Source organism: Rattus rattus, chromosome 9, assembly GCF_011064425.1.
Source record: "Rattus rattus isolate New Zealand chromosome 9, Rrattus_CSIRO_v1, whole genome shotgun sequence".
Classification (NCBI taxonomy): Eukaryota; Metazoa; Chordata; class Mammalia; order Rodentia; family Muridae; genus Rattus; species Rattus rattus.
This window is the reverse complement of record NC_046162.1, coordinates 61,793,349-61,811,559: the sequence shown is the minus strand read 5'-3', so window position 1 is coordinate 61,811,559 and position 18,211 is coordinate 61,793,349. Positions and strand designations below refer to the sequence as shown.

At 40.1% G+C, this 18,211-nt stretch overlaps 1 protein-coding gene across 1 annotated transcript in view; it reads left to right on the top strand.

Moving 5' to 3' along the window:
• Gpatch8 (G-patch domain containing 8) overlaps nt 1–18,211 on the top strand; it is a 78,054-nt gene that overhangs the window by 37,482 nt on the left and 22,361 nt on the right. Inside the window, exons 4-5 of the mRNA XM_032913618.1 lie at nt 10,634–10,701; nt 11,361–11,447. Coding sequence (XP_032769509.1) covers nt 10,634–10,701; nt 11,361–11,447 — 155 coding nt within the window. The remainder of the gene's footprint in view (nt 1–10,633; nt 10,702–11,360; nt 11,448–18,211) is intronic.

Here is an 18,211-nt window from a genome sequence, read left to right as displayed (position 1 = left end):
GATGCATATAAAATCTTAAAAATACATACATGTAAGACAGAAAGGGCAGCTAATGACACATACTTTTAATCCCAGATCTTGGGGGACAGACACAAGTGTATCAGTCTAGTCTACACAGCATGTTCTAAGACCTCCAAAGCTAAGGCAGTGAGAACTTATTTCAAGAAACAAAATACAGTACTAGAAGGAAAGGGATTGGAGAACGGTAGCAGGAAGGAAATAGTGAACAGTAGACAGATGAAAAGTGCATCGTGGAAAAGATCACTTGGTTTTCATTATAGGGGTTGTCTGTCTGTCTGCCTGTTGTTTTTTGATGTAAAGGTTTTCTCTGTGTAGCCCTGGCTGTGCTAGGATTAAAAGTGTACCACATTGCTTGACTCATTAGGGTTATCATATCTAAAGAGTTCATCAAGGAGCTAGAGAGATGGTTTAGCAGTTAAGAGCCTATGTATACGGCTCTTAGCAGAAAATTAGAGTTTGGTTCCCAGAACTCCTCTATCAGGTGGCTCAAACTGTTTGTAACTCTAGTTCTAGGGGATTCAGACACTGCCAGCCTCATATGCATGTACACATAGTAACACATACACACATTCATAATGAAAAATAATAATTAAAATTTAAAGGATATATGAAGAGATTAATTATGTAGTAAGTTCATGGCATAAAAATAATTTCAAATTAAAATTGGAAGTAGAAAGCAATTTTTGTTTTTATCATTCTTCTTACTGTTTTTCTGGTTATAAAGAAAAGAAGGTAGGGCCGGAAAGAACTGGGTAGAGCTCAGTCACTATAAAGTGTGAACATCTACGTTTGATCCCTAGAGCCCATGAAAAAAGCCAGTTACTGTGGTGTACACTTACGATCCGAGCTGCAGAGGCAGAAACTGGCAGCAGCCTCCAGGTCAAAGAGAAACCCAGACTCTGTCTCTAAAAATGAGGATGGCATCTGAGGAACAATACCCAGGCTTACCTCTAACCTACACGCACGCATGCACGCACGCACGAACGAGTTGAGAAGTAGCTTGGACATTTCAAAGTAAATTAATTTGGAAGAATAACTAAATAAAAGGGGTTTTTTTTTGTTTGTTTGTTTATGAAGCAGGGTCTCATGTAACTCAGATTAGCCTCAAGCTTGCTATAGATGATGACCTTGAATTCCTGATCTCAGGCCTCTGCCTTCCAAATGCCAAAATTATAGGTCTACACCACCACCACGCTGCCTAACTAAATGCAAAACCACCTTTTTGTTTGTTTGTTTGTTGGTTGGTTTTCTTTTAAAGGTAGGTCTCACTATGCAGGCCTGGCAGCCCTAAGACTTGCACTATGTAGACCAGACGAGCCTCAGACTGAAAGAACTCATCTACCTTTGCCTCTCAAGTGCGGGATATGTCATGTGCCACAAAGCTCAACGTAAAGAAGCTTTTCTAGAGATCATTTTTATTGGGTTTCATTTTTTAAAAATGTTTGTGGATGATGATGTTCTGTGTGTGCTGTGTATGGAGGTCAGAGGTAGTCTGCCTCTGCATTTGCATATCCTGCTAGTGTAACAGTATTCTCCTCTCTCTAAAATAAAATTCCCATTTTTCAGATTCAGAAATTGACTCTTATTTTCTGAGATAAGCTTCTTTTGTGGCTCTGTGTTATTTAGGCAGGCCCTGAACTTCTGCCTCCAGTTCTTGGGTGTCTGTTTCACAGGTAATACACCACCATACCTGACAAGAAGTTTCCATTTCAAACAATAATTTTTCCAAGATTCTATAGCAAATAAGTAGTAGAATCACGCTAAAACATGTGCATTTTTCTGTTTAATAGAATCCTCATGAATAGGTTATTCCTATATTTATGGATTTATTTAGTGATTCTAGGTATTAAGCCCAGGACTTTTTTTATGCTGGTCAAGTGCTTTACCACTGAGCTCTTTCTGTGTTTAAAAAAAAAAAAAAAATCCATGCCTTTAATTTAGTTCTCAGGAAGCTAAATTAGGTAGTAAAAATCTTTCACAGGTTTTTATAGATTTTCTTTCTTTTGTTTTTGTTATTGTTTTGTTTTTCGAGATAGGGTTTCCTGTGTAGCCCTGGATATCTTGGAACTCGATCTGTAGACCAGGCTGGCCTCAAGCTCAGCGATCCACCTGTCTCTGCCTCCTGGGTGCTGAGATTAAATGTGTGTGCCATCATGACTGGCATGGTTGGTTGGTTGGTTCGTTGGTTGGTTGGTTGGTTGGTTGGTTGAAAGATTTTCTGATCTCCCAAAAGAAAATACTAAAACTTTGGTTCCTTATAATTTTCTCATTTTTATTTTTTGCAACACACACACACACACACACACACACACACACACACACACACACACACACACACACACGTGCACGCTCAATTTGCATGTTTTTTATTTATTGGGGACAAAATATCATGATGTGTGTGGAGATCAGACAGTACCACTTGGGAGTTCCCACCGTGTAAATCCTGCTGATGACTCAGGTTGTCAGTTTGGTGGCAAGCTAAGCACCTTTTACCCACTGAGCACCAGCTCTCCTTGCTTTCTTTGTTTATTTGTTTGGTTTTAGTTTTGGTGTTTGAGGCAGGGTCTCTCTGTGTAGATAGGTGGGCTTCAGGTTTGAGATGTTCTCCTTGCCTTATCTCCTGAGTACTGAGATCACAGGTATGAGCCACTCCCTTCCTTATGTTTTTTTATTTTCCTTCTCTATGGAATTTTTAGTGTTCTACATTGTATAATTTTTATTATTATTTGTGTATTTCTTTTATCCTTCCTGAACCGTAAGTTTCTAAAGACTTGTAATTGATAGGTTTTTGCATGTTCTTTGTTGTTACTTTGCCTGGTTTATTCTGTGTATGTTTTACAACTCCTTAGAATAACCCAAAACAACATTAATACTTGAAGACAGATGGGGCCAAGCATGATGTCTCGGTAGGTAAATGTGCTAGCTGTCAAGCTCAACATGTTGAGCTTAGTACCTAAGATCCACACGGTGGAAGGAGAGTATTGACCTCTGCCAGTTGTCCTCTGACTGCTGGTCACATATGCACACCATGGTATTCATCACCAAGACCACTACCCCAGTAAATAAATAAATAAATAAATAAATAAATAAATAAATAAATAAATAAATAAATAAATGGGTGAATGAAGAAATGTGTAAAAATGCCAGTTTTTTCTCCTGATTACTTAATTCCCAGAAATAATGACTCTTAAGACTAACTATTTATTAATAAACACCTAGGCCATAAGCTTCAGCTTGTTCTCTGATTTGTTCTTAACTAATTATTCCTTTATTCCAACCTGGGTTCAGCTATGTGCTGACTTAATCTGTCTCCTCAGCATTCTGTGGCCAATCTCTCCAGTCGATTTCCCAGAATCTCTTCCTGACAGTATCCCACCTCCTATTTTCTGCCTCAGTTCATTGGCCATAAGCTTTTTTATTGACAGATGATGCTTATGAGATTCTGTATACATGTAAATAGGGTGGGGGAGAAGGGGGAGTTAGGAGTTGAGCAGGTGGGGTGTTCTAGAGGCTGGGGCAGGAGGTTCATAACAGGCTGCCCTGGGCTATGTAACATAACTGGGCGTGAGGAGAATAAACATGTAAACTCATTCCTACTTAGGACTTAGAGGGAAACAGATATAACAAAAATACAATATGAGTATTATAATGGTGATACTAGAAAATTGAACAATTTAACTTAGAATGTCAGTTTATTTAACAATTGAGCAGGCAGAAATGTTACATTATAAGAATATTGAAGCAAGCAACTATTTCACATCTGACCAAATGTATTTGCTAGTAGATGTATGAGACACAGGTATCTATGGGTTGTTGGTATCTTTTCCATAAGAAACGGTAGTTATCACTTTTATTTAAAAGATTATTTTATTTTTTAGTTATTTACTTTACATTCCGATTACTGCCCCCCCTTCCTGTCACCCCCTCCCACAATCCTTCCCCATCCCTCTTCCCTTCTCTGAGTGGGCAGGGACTTCTCTGGGCATCCCCCAAACCTGACACTTCAAGTCTGGGAGACTAGGTTCTTTCTCTCCCACTGAGGCCAGACAAGGCAGCCCTGCTAGAAGAACATATCCCACATACAGCCAGCAGCTTTTGGGATAGCCTCTGCTCCAGTTTTTCGGGATCCACACAAAGACCAAGCTGTTGGGGAGGCCTAGGTCCAGCCCGTGTTTATTTAAAATTTTTATTCCATTTGTCTGTTGTGTGTTTATGAGTTGTGTGTATGGAGGTCAAAGAATAATTTGAGGGGGTTGTTTCTTTCCTTCTATCATTTGATTCCCAGATATTTGAACTCAGATTATCAGGCTTGGTGGTAAGCACCTTTTCCTGCTGAGCCATCTTGCTTGCTTACCCATCCCCAACCTCTGTCCACCTCCCACTTTGGTATTTTTTTCAGATAGTCTTATGTGGCCAAGGTTTCCCTGAGTCTTACTCATTAGGTAGCTGAAGATTCCTCTGAACTTCTGATCCTTTTGCCTCTGCCACTCTAGTTGACATTACATTTATGCAATGTTGGGATCTATGCCAACATGCCCTGCAAATCTGATTTTGTCTTTTTTTGTTGTTTTTGCTTTGGGACTCTGTGAAGCCCTGGCTTTCCTGAAACTCATTATGTAGATCAGGCTGACCTTGAACTTCAAGATGTCTGCCTGCCTCTACCTCTGCCTCCCTAATATTACCTGATTTTTTTTTTTTATTCCTCTTCTCCCCACCCCCTCATTAATACAGACCATATGTAGAACTAACTGGTCTGAACTCGGAGGGATCTTCCTCAATCTTCTGAGTGCTGAGGTTAAAGGCCTGTGCCTGTGCATGAGTGTTATGTGTGTGTTTGAATGCCATGATGTGTGTGTGGTCACAGGACAACTTTGTAGAGTTAGTCTTCTCCCTTTCCTTTTTACATAGGTTCCAAGGATTGAACTCAGATAGTCCAGCTTCACAGCAAGCTTTCCTCTGCTGAGTGAGCTTTTGTCAGCTGCAAACACATCACTTTAGATCATAACATTCCACTCTGGTTCCTAAAGTCACATTTTCATTTCATGATCAAAAACACATTTAGTCCATTTCTTGTAAGTCCCCATAATCTTTACCATTCTCACCATAGAACCCAGGTTGCAAAAAAATAGATGTGACACCTTTGTAATTCCAATGTGGGAGAATCAGAGACAGACAGATCCTTTAGACTGACTAGCTAGTCTAGGCTGCATGGTGAGCTCCATGAGAGAGCTCTTCTCCAAAAACAAGCTGAATGGCACCTAAGGAGCAATACGGGAGTTGTCCTGTGGCCATCTTAAGCACGAGCACCCTTGCACTTATGCAAACAGGTGGCTTTGAATCCTTGTGATGACTTGTAGTGTTCAGCAGCCTTCTGAATAGTAATGTGTTTATAAAGCTTGCTTTCTTTGTTACCTCTTGATCTATATGACAGTATTGAAAATAGAGAAGATAACATCTACTCATACCATCCTCTGGTTGTAAAAAGGCATTGTTTGGTGGTTGTCTTCTCTTGGAGAAATGGACTTTTATAGCCTAGCCTTTTAGGGGAACAACCCTTAAAAATCTGTGCTAAGGAATTCATGAAAGTATGTGTGTGTGCTGGGGTGGGCAGCTGTGAAAGTACAAGGAAAGTGGTTTACAGGAAGCTGGAAAGTCCTTGGGGGTTTTAAAATAATCCTGCAATAGTAACCATTGTGGTTTTAGAACACTTGTAACACAACCAATGGTAGGAGATACAACTGGAAGAAGCCATTTGCTTGTTGAGATAGCTCTGTAGCTCCCCAAATATTTTCTACTGTTCAGACTTTAGAATCAAAGTGAAGCATACAGACTGTTATTAAATCTTCCTAAGTCCTTTGTTTTGGATGAGCTAATAACGTCACTCAGTGAACACTGGATTAATTACTGAAATGTATGCGGTCACTGTGTAAGCACATTCTTTGTTGTGGTCGTGGTGGGCATTGCTTTTGTTTTTCAGTCCAGGTCTCCTTCTTGCTCTCCAGTTCTGCCCGGCTTAGAATGCACTGTGTATTTAGTCCCCGCTAGCCTCAGATTTGCCATAGTTCTCATCCTGAGCCTAATTCCCAAGTGCTGGTAATTCCTGATGTGAGTCACCATGCCTGACTTTTTTGGAGTTCTTTGATTAAAAGATATCTACATAAGGGTGGCTGGGGATATGAATCAGACAGTACCTGTGTCTGCAATCTGCAGATCTAAGTTTGGGTTCCTAGTTCATATCTATAAACATGGCAATAACAGAAACAGAAAATCTCTCGGGCCTGCTAGCCAATCTGAAAACTCTGGGATCACTGAAAGAACTTATCTCAAAAAATAAGGTGAAAAGACAAAGAAGACCCCTGAGGTTGAACTCTAGCATCTATATGCCAGTGTTGTACACGTTCAAGGCACAAACACACACATACACATGTGAGCACATAGACACAATCAAAATAAAGGAAAGCATCGATCATTAGACTGGAGTAGCTTAATGACAGCATTTGCGAGTTCATGGATTCTATTCTCCCCACTACAAAGACAAAACAATAAATAGATATAGAAACAAATTCCAGTTTATTAGCAAAACATCATTTAGCTTTATTTAGAAAATAAGGTTATCTGTCCAGTACGCTTACTCACTTACTCAGTAGGTATGGTTCTGAAGTGGAGTAGATTCTCCTTCCTTTTTTTTTTTTTTTTTTTTTTTTTTTTGGTTCTTTTTTTTTTCGGAGCTGGGGCCTGAACCCAGGGCCTTGCGCTTGCTAGGCAAGTGCTCTACCACTGAGCTAAATCCCCACCCCAATTCTCCTTCCTTTATGTGGATCCCAGGACTCAAGTTGTCAGCTTGCAGGGCAAGTGCCTTACCCCCGAGCCAGTTTATTGGCCACAGGTCATTTTCTTAAAATTGGGGACAGTGAAAGACACAACAAAAATAGTCTTAATAATTTAATAGAATTTAAATAAAAATTTCCATGCTTGAAAATAAGGAACTGAATTTAGCTTGTTTTAAAAAGAAGTTGGCTGTTCAAGAGAATATACACTTTGCTACTGCTGTGTTTGCCTTTTTTCTTTTTTTTTCCGGAGCTGGGGACCAAACCCAGGGCCTTGAGCTTGCTAGGCAAGTGCTCTACCATTGAGCTAAATCCCCAACCCCCTGTGTTTGCCTTTTTAAAAAAATGATCATGGGGCTGGAAAGATGGTTCAGTGGTTTAGAGCTCTGGCTGCTCTTCCAGTAGACCTGGGTTGAGTTTCCAGCATCAGCATGGTGGGTGGTTCACAGCTGTCTGTAACTCCAGGATGAAACACCTTTACAGACACACATACTGGCACAACACCAATGGACATAAAATTTAAAAGGAAGGAAAGCCGGGTGGTGGTGGTAAATGCTTTTAGTCCCAACACTTGGGAGGCAAAGGCAGGTGGATTTCTATGAGTTCAAGACCAGCCTGGTCTCCAGAATGAGCTCCAGGACAGACTACACAGAAAAACTGTCATTAAAAACAAATAATAAAAGCTTAAAAACTTGATTGTTACAAATTGTTATTTGGTTATTCTGAATGATATTCTTCATGATAAGCTCAGTCATTAATTGAAAATAAGTAAGGGGATTTTATAAAAAAAACCATGGTGCAGTCTCTTCCTATTTATATTCTTTGGAGTCTGTTTCCCACTGTGATTTTGTTCCTTTGACCTGTGTGTTCTCCTTAATAGCATAATAAAATAGTGTAATAATATAGTGTAATAATATAGCATAATAATGTAGTGTAATAATTAATGCAAGCAGTAACTTCATCTTCAGGTCGTTGTGTAATGTGGGTATTTACTGAGTTAACTCTGGAGAAATTATTAATGATGGCTCTTTTGAAGCTTCTTCTCTGGAGTTATTTCTCCTGGAGTTGGTCTAGTTCTGTGCAGAAGGATAGATGTGGGGGTCTATGAAGTCTTTTTAACAGGAAGCAGCGGTCCGAGCTAAGCCCCTTAGTTTACTCATCGTTAACAGCACTCAATTCTTTAAGCACTAAAGATCTAAAGTTGTTTTCTAGACTTCTAGTTATTTTAAAGTGGTCTTAACCCTGTCTCCTTAGGCTCCTTACATAGTTCTTTAATGAAAAAACAACAGATCGGTGTCTGGTTGGTTCCATCTAATTTTTACTGTGATTTATTTAAGGAGTCCCATCTTGGACTCCGAATACTGATTTGCCAGAATGAGTCTGTTAAGTGAAAGGTTGGAAGCTAGAGTTAGTTTTCTCCCTTTAACAGACTGACATCCTGACCCAGCCCCCACCCCTGGGTTATTACTGAAGAGGAGATTGTTCGTGTTCTCAAGTAGCAGTACAAAAATCTCACACCCCATCTGACCAGTACAAAAACAGCTGCTGTAGCACAAAATGTCCTTCCTCCAGCCTCACTGAAATCGGGGGAGGGACAAAAGCCCAATTGGTACTTTACCCCTGTCCTGTCTGCCTGCTAGAAGGCCTGTTTCCTACCCTGATGGTTTCTGCCTAACAAACCGTGTTTCTTTTTTACAGCATTATGATCCTGGACTTGTTGTGGTGATGGTAAACTTAGCAGTGGTAATTTTTATTTCAGACTGAATTACTCCTTTTGTCATCAGTGCACCAATATGTTAGGCTTACTCTCTCTGTTGTAGCCTCATCCTTCTGCTTGGTCTTTTCATTTCCCTCTCCTTTCCTTATGCAACTTGTCTGATCCCTGTTCATTAAAGGGTAATGTTATGAAGGGATATATATGTTCGAACTGCCAAAAAGAATCAGTTAAAATATTAAATTCTAATAGTGAAAACCTTGATTTCCCTACCCCAGTGTAATGGGCACTAGCACTTGCTACTGCATTTATAAATAAGTTAAACTCTGACTGCCTTAGAAGGCAAAAGTACTAATGCAGAATTTATAAACAGGGGTTTACAGAGGTAAACAATTTGGTACAGAGGCACCAAAACTTTGTTGAATCTTTCAAAATTAATTTTTGACCAATCAAAAAAGATTCTAAAATAAATTTCTTTGATGTTCTTTTTAATTGTTTCATTGGACTGTTTGCTTTACCAGTAAATCCCTGCCTGAGACGTTATGAAAGTGATGCTGCACCTAGGAAGTCATTTTTATAACCCGTCTTCACCTTGGTCCTTTTGCTAGAGATTGCAGTCACTGCTCACTCATTATACCCTTGGGCAGAGGGGGGCGAGCACTGCATTTGTGCTTGGTTCCACTGGCAGTCTTGGTCATATCTACTAGAAGACTGTGTTCTATAAGGGTTTGTTTTCCTGGCAAACAATTGTATTATTTGCCAAAAAAAAAAGACTATGATGATAATTACTCGTTTTCTACCTATTTATTGTTTAAAAACAATAATGGGATCTCATTGATAAGCACTTAAATTTCTAAGTGTCAATAATGGAATATTGTTGACAAGTAGTTAAATTTCCGGATTTGTTTTTCTGTGTGATTTAAAGACAAAGTAAAATATTAATTCCATAAATATATAGTGGCCAGACACAAGTGTGGCTGGTAATTTTCTTTTTATGCTTCAGGACTCAAACAAACCAATTTTTAAAAATTATTTTCTTTGATAATACCCAAGATTTAGCCTGATAAAACTCAAATTTCTTGCCCAAAGGTATAATATATATATCTATATATATGTATGTGTGTGTGTGTAACAACAAGAAAAACAAAACAAAAAACAATTGTTTACACCAGTCAGAGTGAGATGATGAGGGAAGTAAACATTGTGTTTTTTCACTGAAGGTGAGCACTGGGTAAGGTAAGTCCTGTTCTGTTACATCACAATGAACAGCGCAAGTTGTGATGTAAAACAGCTGTGGTAGTAAAGTGCTTGTCTGCCCCATTTTGCTTTGTTTGGCTGGTTATGAGTGGATTAAATATATATTTACTTTTTAAAAATCTCCAGCATAGATCAATTAGTTGAAAGTCAATTTTCTTCGCAACTAGTCCTTTTCACAGCTTACCACTTACCATCCGCAATCAGTTGTAAAGCAAAACCAGTCTTGTCCTTAAGGGCAAGTAGCTGTCGTTTTATATTTAAAATTTTCTTTTGATTGGAAAATGTTTTTTGAAAAACGAAAGTTAAACATACTGATTGATAATTTCGTCTGTTGTTTGAAATGCAACCCCCCCCCCTTCAAGCAGTTAAGATATTCATTACCAGTTTAAGGGATAGACAGGAAGATTTTGGAAACAAAGTTGTGATTGCGTACAGGAGGATCAGGAGTTCAAGGTCATCCTCACCTACTTAATGAGTATGAGGCCAACCTGGACTACATGAGACCCTGTCTTATAAAAAACAAATAAGAAAGGGAACTTGTAAAGTTTGTAACTGTGAACTTCCTTTGACATACCCCACTCAGCTTTGCCATAATAATCTGGAATTCTCTCTGACTAGGCCAACCAAAGTGGGTTGTTGGGTTTAATCCAGGAAAGAAAGGATTGGATGGAAGCTGTGAGAATGGCTTTTGTTTGGTTCACTGTAGCTTTCTGGTCTCTGCACTTCAAGGCAAGATCTAACCACCCAAACCTAATGTTAAGTGAACTATTAGACCAATTTTATGTCTCAGCTTAATTCTGTGTTCCTGTTACAGGGAGAACAGATCCTATTCCAATCGTTGTCAAGTATGATGTCATGGGCATGGGTCGAATGGAAATGGAGGTAAATTGGTCTCATTAAGACATTAGTGTTATGGAATATTTAAAATTGGCATTAACTTCCAACTCAAATATCGGTATAAGCATATACTTAACCAGATGGAACATAATTAATTTTTCTTTGATCAGTTAAAAGTATATTTGATGTTTCTATTCTGTGCTGTTTTTGAAGTGGAAGCACTGAGGATGTGTATAATGCCCCGTAGAGGAATTTTCGGGTATTGCACAGAAAGACCAGGTCAGGCCCTGGCACTTGTTTAATGGACACTAGTGCTCTGTGCTTAAAGTAGATGCACTGCCCGTGCAGGGTTATGTACATATATTACCTACAGTACCTTTGTTTCATTGTCTGAAATATTGTCTTCATCCTATTCTAATTCCTTGGAAGTAACTATTGAACTGAAATCTTGTAATCTGCAGGTGGGTGTACTGGCAAGCATCAGGAAAGAGATTAGGAACACATTTTGTTTTCTGTGATATGACAGTAAAGCTAGAACTAGCTGAGGAAAAACACAGGGAAAAATTGCTATCAAACATTACGCTTGTTCAGCTCCGAAAAAAACAAAACAAAACAAAAAAAAATTACGCTTGTGCAGATGACATTTTCATAACTGTCCTAGGGTTCTTTAGGAAATAAGAATAAATATATCTTTTTTTGTCAAGCTGGATTATGCCGAAGATGCTACCGAACGGCGCCGTGTCCTAGAAGTAGAAAAAGAAGACACAGAAGAGCTGAGACAGAAGTACAAGGTAACATAAACAAAGTCATTGTTGTCTGAGATGTTCATACAGAAAAGAAACCTTCATTTGTGGTGACATTTTGACTGACAACATTTGTTTACATTTGATAGTGAGTTGTGATAATCTTTTTATTATTGCCTCAGTAAAAACTGAAATACCTATTTCATATGTGTGCTGGGAAAATTGCATCAGTGTTTGAAAGTATTAGTCCTAGGAAGTATACAGCAGGTCAGGTAGTAGCAATAAAAAAGTGGTTGAGTCCTTGGAGGCTTTCTTTTTTAACAAACAAAAAGATGACGGCTTTTTAAAGGAGGGGGAGCATTCATTTTATGTGTAATGCCACAGTACGCATAGAAGTCAACAACTTTCAAGAGCTCTCTTTCCACCCAGAGAGCAAACTCAGGTCCTCTAGCTTGGTGGCAGATGGCCTTATCTGCTCTGCAGTCTCCCGAGTCCCGAGCAAAGGTGTTTACTGTGGCAAATGAAGAATTTTCTAGTTCATTGTTAATTGCACTCAGCCCTAAAGCAGACATCTGTCTGCTGGGTTTTGGTTGTGATACTTAAGGTGAAAATGAAAAAAAAAGAAGGGATTTGTTTTAAAATGAAAAAAATTATATTCTACTGTGTGAAGGGGAAGTAGAACCATAGTCTGCCTACTCAGTCGGAGCCCTGTTAAAGGTCCTTCAGAGTCTCGGTACTTGGAAGTGCCTATAAATTAAGCCTGGGTATTCAAACTTCCCTCAGTAGTATGGAGTAGAGAAAGGAGTGATGTACTAGTTGGAGACATAAGAAATCTTTGTTAGTCTTGGAACCCAAAGATCTATTATTTCCTTTCATTGTTAAGATAGATAACAATACAGTAAAAGTAAGATAATTATCATTTTACCAACTTAAAGATTAAAAGCAGCCAAGGCTGAGGTGATAGCATACCTATAAGGACTCCTGAGACCCTGGGGTGCGGCGCGCGCCTGGCTTCCTGGCATTGGAGAGGCAGAGCAGGTGCTAGACAAGATGGCACACGCTTGTAATCTCAAACCCTCAGGAAGAGGAGGCAACAGAACTGCCAAAAATTTGAGGACAGTGCCCAAGGACACAACGCATTAAGACTGACTTGGAAAAGAAGAAAAGCAAAAACCAACGCTTAGCAGACGCTCCGTGCACAAAGCACTACTACAAAACCCTGACAACCTGAGTTCAGGTTACAGGATGCCAGATGTGGCAATAGGTGCCTGTAATCCCAGTACTCCTGTGGGGAAACAGGAGGCAGTGACAAGATGATCCCTGGAAGCTAGGGACCATCTAGCATGTCCATATAGTGACATTGAGAGACCTTCCCCACACAAGGAGGGAGGTGAGGTTAACAACCCAGGTTGTTCTCTGACCTCCGTGAACTCACATACTTAAATATACTTCACACATATTGAATATACACAATTTAATTTTTTTTTTTTAATTCTTTTTTTCGGAGCTGGGGACCGAACCCAGGGCCTTGCGTTTGCTAGGCAAGTGCTCTACCACTGAGCTAAATCCCCAACCCCTTAATTTTTTTTTAATGTCTAGAGAGATGGCTCAGTGGTTAAGAGTACAGTTTGCATTCCAGAGGACCTGAGTTCACAACTATCTGTGACTCCAACCCTAGGGTTCCTATGTTCTTTAGCCTCCATAGGAACTTCATGCGGGTGGTACCTTGACACACTCAAGCAAGCACTCATACATATGAAATAAGAGTGGAAGATGCTTGCTACTGTTTGGGGGTTCCAGTGATGCCATAGCCATAGCCCTAGCCCTAGCCCTAGCCCTAGCCCTAGCCCTGGCCCTGGCCCTGGCCCTGGCCCTGGCCCTGGCCCTGGCCCTGGCCCTGGCCCTGGCCCTGGCCCTGGCCCTGGCTATCCCTGGATCTCAACTTTATAGGCCTGACTGCCCTCAAACTCAGAGCTCGACCTGCCTCTGCCTCCTGAGGGCTTGGATTAAAGGCGCGTGCCACCACACTTGGCTAGGTTCACTATGTTTGTTTCCTTTGGGATTTTTTTGGTGTGTTTGTTTGTTTGTTTGTTTTAGGTTTCTCTGTGTAGCCTTGGCTATCTTAGAATAGAACTCGCTCTGTAGACCAGGCTAGCTTTGAACTCAGAGATTCACCTGCCTGTGCTTCCCAAGTGCTGTGATTAAAGGTGTGCACTACCCAACCGGCCTGACCTAGGTTCATTTTTAAATGAATTAGAAACTGCAGAAAAGTTTTCAATCTGGAGCTTATTTTGTGTGTGTTAAGACTCTAAAGTGCTTGTACATAAAGAACTTGGTACCTTCACTGCTCCCCGTTAGAACCTGAAGAGTCATGGGTAGGAACTGTAGGAGTTTTGTTTACGGAACTCTTCCCTCTAGATTGTCTCACCTGACTGATGCTTTTTAGAGCTTATTATAACTTTGTGTGTGTGTGTGTGATTGTGTGTCTTTAAATATTTTTACAGATTTTTTTTTTTTTTCGGAGCTGGGGACCGAACCCAGGGCCTTGAGCTTGCTAGGCAAGCACTCTACCACTGAGCTAAATCACCAACCCCTACAGATTTTTAATTGCATGTATTTGCTTTGTCTTTCTGTGCCTGACCAAGTCCATTTCTATGTCTGTCCATGTCCATGCCATGCAGGCCTATGAAGGTCAGAGGACAGTCACGGAATGATTTCTCTCCTACCATGTAGGTCCCACAGATTGCATTCAGGTTTGGTGCCAAGTGCTTTTATCCACTGAACCATCATACTGGCCTATTCCTGTTTTTAAGTACTGAACCAGCATAGTAACATGTACCTATAATCCAAAAATTTAGGAAACTGAGAAAGAATGACTGGCTCAAAGTCAAAGCAAGCTTCAGTTACATAATGAATTTTAGGTCAGCCTGGGCTATAGTGGGAGTGACTTATCTTAAAACAATAACACGTCCACCCACTCAAATTGAAAAGGGTAGTATGTTACTCAGGGTCTCTTACCAGATAGATGGTGCATGTGTGTGTGCGTGCCTGCCTTCCTGCTGGCCTGCACATAGCGCATGTGCCAGTGAAGGCAAGAGGTCAACCTTTGTGCTGTGTTTCAGGTGCTATCTACCTTGGGTTTTTATTCATATAGTTCAGCATGACTATTCTATTCTATATGAATAATATGGACTATTCTAGCGGGTCTGAGCTGGTTTCTAGAACCCATAACCATCTTTAACTCCAACTCCAAAGGAATCCATTGCCCTCTTCCAGTCCCCTACTCACTATACACAGAGTACACACACATACATAAATAAAAATATATTTTATGGGGTTGGGGATTTAGCTCAGTGGTAGAGCACTTGCCTAGCAAGCACAAGGCCCTGGGTTTGGTCCCCAGCTCTGAAAGAAAGAAAAAAGAAAAAAAAAATATATTTTATGAGGCTGAAGAGATAGATGGCTTAGAGGATAAGAACACTTACTGCTCCTACAAAGGACCTGAGTTCTGGTTCCCAGAATCAACATGGCAAGTCACAACTTCCTACAACTCCACTTCCAGGGGATCTAGTTTCACAGACTTATATAACAGGTAAAATAAGCAATAAATGTATGCTTTTTAATGTTGGGTCTCAAGATATTATTTTGTATGAGTGCACGGTAGCTGTCTTCAGACACACCAGAAGAGGGCATCAGATCTCATTACAGATGGTCATGAACCAGCACATGGTTGATGGGAATTGAATTCAAGACCTCAGGAAAAGCAGTCAGTGCTCTTAACCACTGAGCCATCTCTCCAGCCCTAAAGGGTATGTTTTAATGTAAAATTAAAAGTTCACTTTCCCCCATTTCTGTAGTACACAACAAGCAAAACACCCTTAAATAGAAAATAAAATAAAATTTAAAAACATATTAATTTTTGGTTAAGAAACCAAGCATTGAATCTAGGGCCTTAGATGTGTTAGGCTGTATGCTCAGCCATTGAGCTGCATCCTAGTCTGAGAATCTTTTTATGGCTTACAGCTAAAAATCTTTAGACTATCAAAACCCCTGAAAAAATAGTAGATTAAAGAGCAACTTCAACTAGGCATTACATTCCTTTAATTCCAGCACTCAGGAGGCAGAGGCAGAAGCTGGTGGATCTCTTGTGAGTTTGAGTCCAGCTTGGTCTACAGACTGAGTTACAAGACAGCCAGGGCTACACAGAGAAACCATGTCTCAGAAAATTTAGAGAGGGAGGGAAAGGGGGGTGGTGGTGGATGAATGAATGAGAGAGAGAGAGAAAAAAGAATGAGAATCAGGCTAGGAAGAAATTAACAGACCAAAATCAGATAAGGTAACCTAAGTGCTGAGTTTGTTCTGAGTGTGGCATTTTGACCAACTAACAAACTTTAGATTTTAGTTTTTAAGTCCACAGGGAAGATTTAGGGGGAAAAGGAGTTATTTTCGGTATAGAAAACATAATAAATACTGCTGTGACTGGGACCCTAATAAACTCTTGATAACACCACAGCCTAGCATGCCCCAGCCCTGCAGAAGGGCTAATAGAAAAAATAAGCATCTTCAGGCATCCCGTTGCCCTCTTGGAGTGCATTACAAAAGGAGGAAAAAAAAAAAAAAAGGCTAAAATCTCTAAGCAGAACAGCTAGCAAAGAGCAGATCCCCATCCCTGGGGTCAAGGGTCAAGTCTTAAGCACCCTAAGCAAGACTTTTACCTCTGAGCTGCATACTCAGCTCTTGGTTGTTGTACATACCAAGGTAACTGAGTTAGTAAAAACTGAACCTAGGCCATTGACTTTTCTCTATGAGTTTAATAGAAACAGGAAGGCTGAGCATAGTGGCACACATTTTAATCAGCATTGGAGAGGCAAGTGTCTCTCTGAGTTTGAGAAATCTTGGTCTACAAAGAATTCTAGGACTGAACTCTTAATTCAAGACGACACAGAGAAACCCTGTTTCAAAACAAAATAACAACAAAAAAAATAGAAACAGAAATTATAAAAGTTAGGAAACATGAGCTATAGAATAAAACCATTTTTTTAAAAGATTTATTTATTTAATGTATAAGGACACTGTAGCTGTCTTCATGCACACCAAAAGAAGGCATCAGATCTCATTACAGATGGTTACGAGCCACCATGTGGTTGCAGGAATTGAACTCAGAACCTTAGGAAGAGTAGTCAGTGCTCTTAACCACAGAGCCATCCCTCCAGCCCCAATAAAACCATTTCTAACTTGACACTTTGTAGCCAGACTTTTGGCTACTTCTTTTTCCCTTCCACCCTTTCAACCCCCAACAGAAGATAGGAGAGAGAAAAGAATAGAGAGAGAAAAGGGGTGTTTTTATTCTTCTACTACTTCCTGCTGATTAGGGATATCCAGGAATAGTTTGGTCTTTGCAGTCAGGATATTTAATTTTTCTTGTTTCTTCTTTGCACACTACTTAGCAAAAGTTATAACAGCGTCTGACCAATAGCCCACTCTACCTCTTGGAGCTCAAGTATTTACACTCTCTGAAGAGTCCCCAGAATTCCAAACATCACAATCTCAGAAACTACCATTAGGGCAGAAAGCAAATCAGATGCTGTGGGCCATCTAAAGCAACCCCATATCCCACACCTGGGTTTAAAGTGAAAACACATTATTATAATATTTCTGTGTCTTTAAAGAAACCAAAATTTTCACTACAAAACTTGATTTTTAGAAGAAAAGGAAAGAGAAAAGGTAGACCTAGAAATTTTCAGCAACTGGGGGTTGGGGGTAAAATCAAAATTGGCATGACTCTCCACATCTTTTATTCCAGTGCTCCACTCTGGTGTACTCAGCCTGTAAGTTCAAGGCTGTTCTGCACAGGCCTGAACACCCAGAGGCCTGTCTCTGTCTCTGTCTCTGTTTTTTGAGACAATGGGGCTAGAGAGTTTGCTTAGGGGAGTGGGGGTGGGGGAGGTGGGGGGGTGAGGAGTGGAGGGGTTGTTTAAGAGCACTGACTACTCTTCCAGAGGTCCTGAGTTCAATTCTCAACAACCACATGGTGGCTCACAACCATCTATAATGAAATCTGATGCCCTTTCCTCGATTGCCATTTTAAATGCAGGCAGAATGCTATATACATAATAAATAAGTCTTTTTTTAAAAAATACAGCAACAACAAAAAGTAACAAAATCAATAAATGCAGCTGATTGTCGGCATGAGTTTAGGCCAGTAAATTGCAGGCTGGCCTGGATTGTGGTGGTATTGTGGATATTGTACTAAGTATAAATGGAAAACCCAAGGCTTCCAAGCTGAGCACATAGAAGATTTTCTAAAAACTACACCAGAATCAAAGAGCTTGAGAGCCATAAGGTAAAGCATGATTTTCTCTGAGAAAAATAACAATACTCATTCCTTTAATCCCAACATTTGGAAGGCAGTAGCAGGTAGATCTCTGGCACCCTGGGTGAGTTCCAGGCCATTTAGGGCTTTGTAACAACTCTCCAAAAACAAATAGTGATTTCTCAAACTCACAGAAGTGGCAAGAGTGGGACTGAAAATATGGTACCATTGGTATAGTGATTGCCAAGCCTGCATGTGAATGAAACCCTGAGTTTGATCCCCAGCATTATATAAACTGGACACAATGGTGCAGTTCAAGGTTATGTTGGCTACATAGCAAGTTTGAGGCTAGCCTGGAATGTATAAGACCCCATCTTCAAAGCAGACAAGTGAATATTTCTGCTTCGTTTCTGATTCTGAGAGGGAACTTTAATTCTTTCACCATAGCGATGTTAGCTGATATTTTTCTTTTTTCTATGTAAAAAGGGTTGGGAGCGTT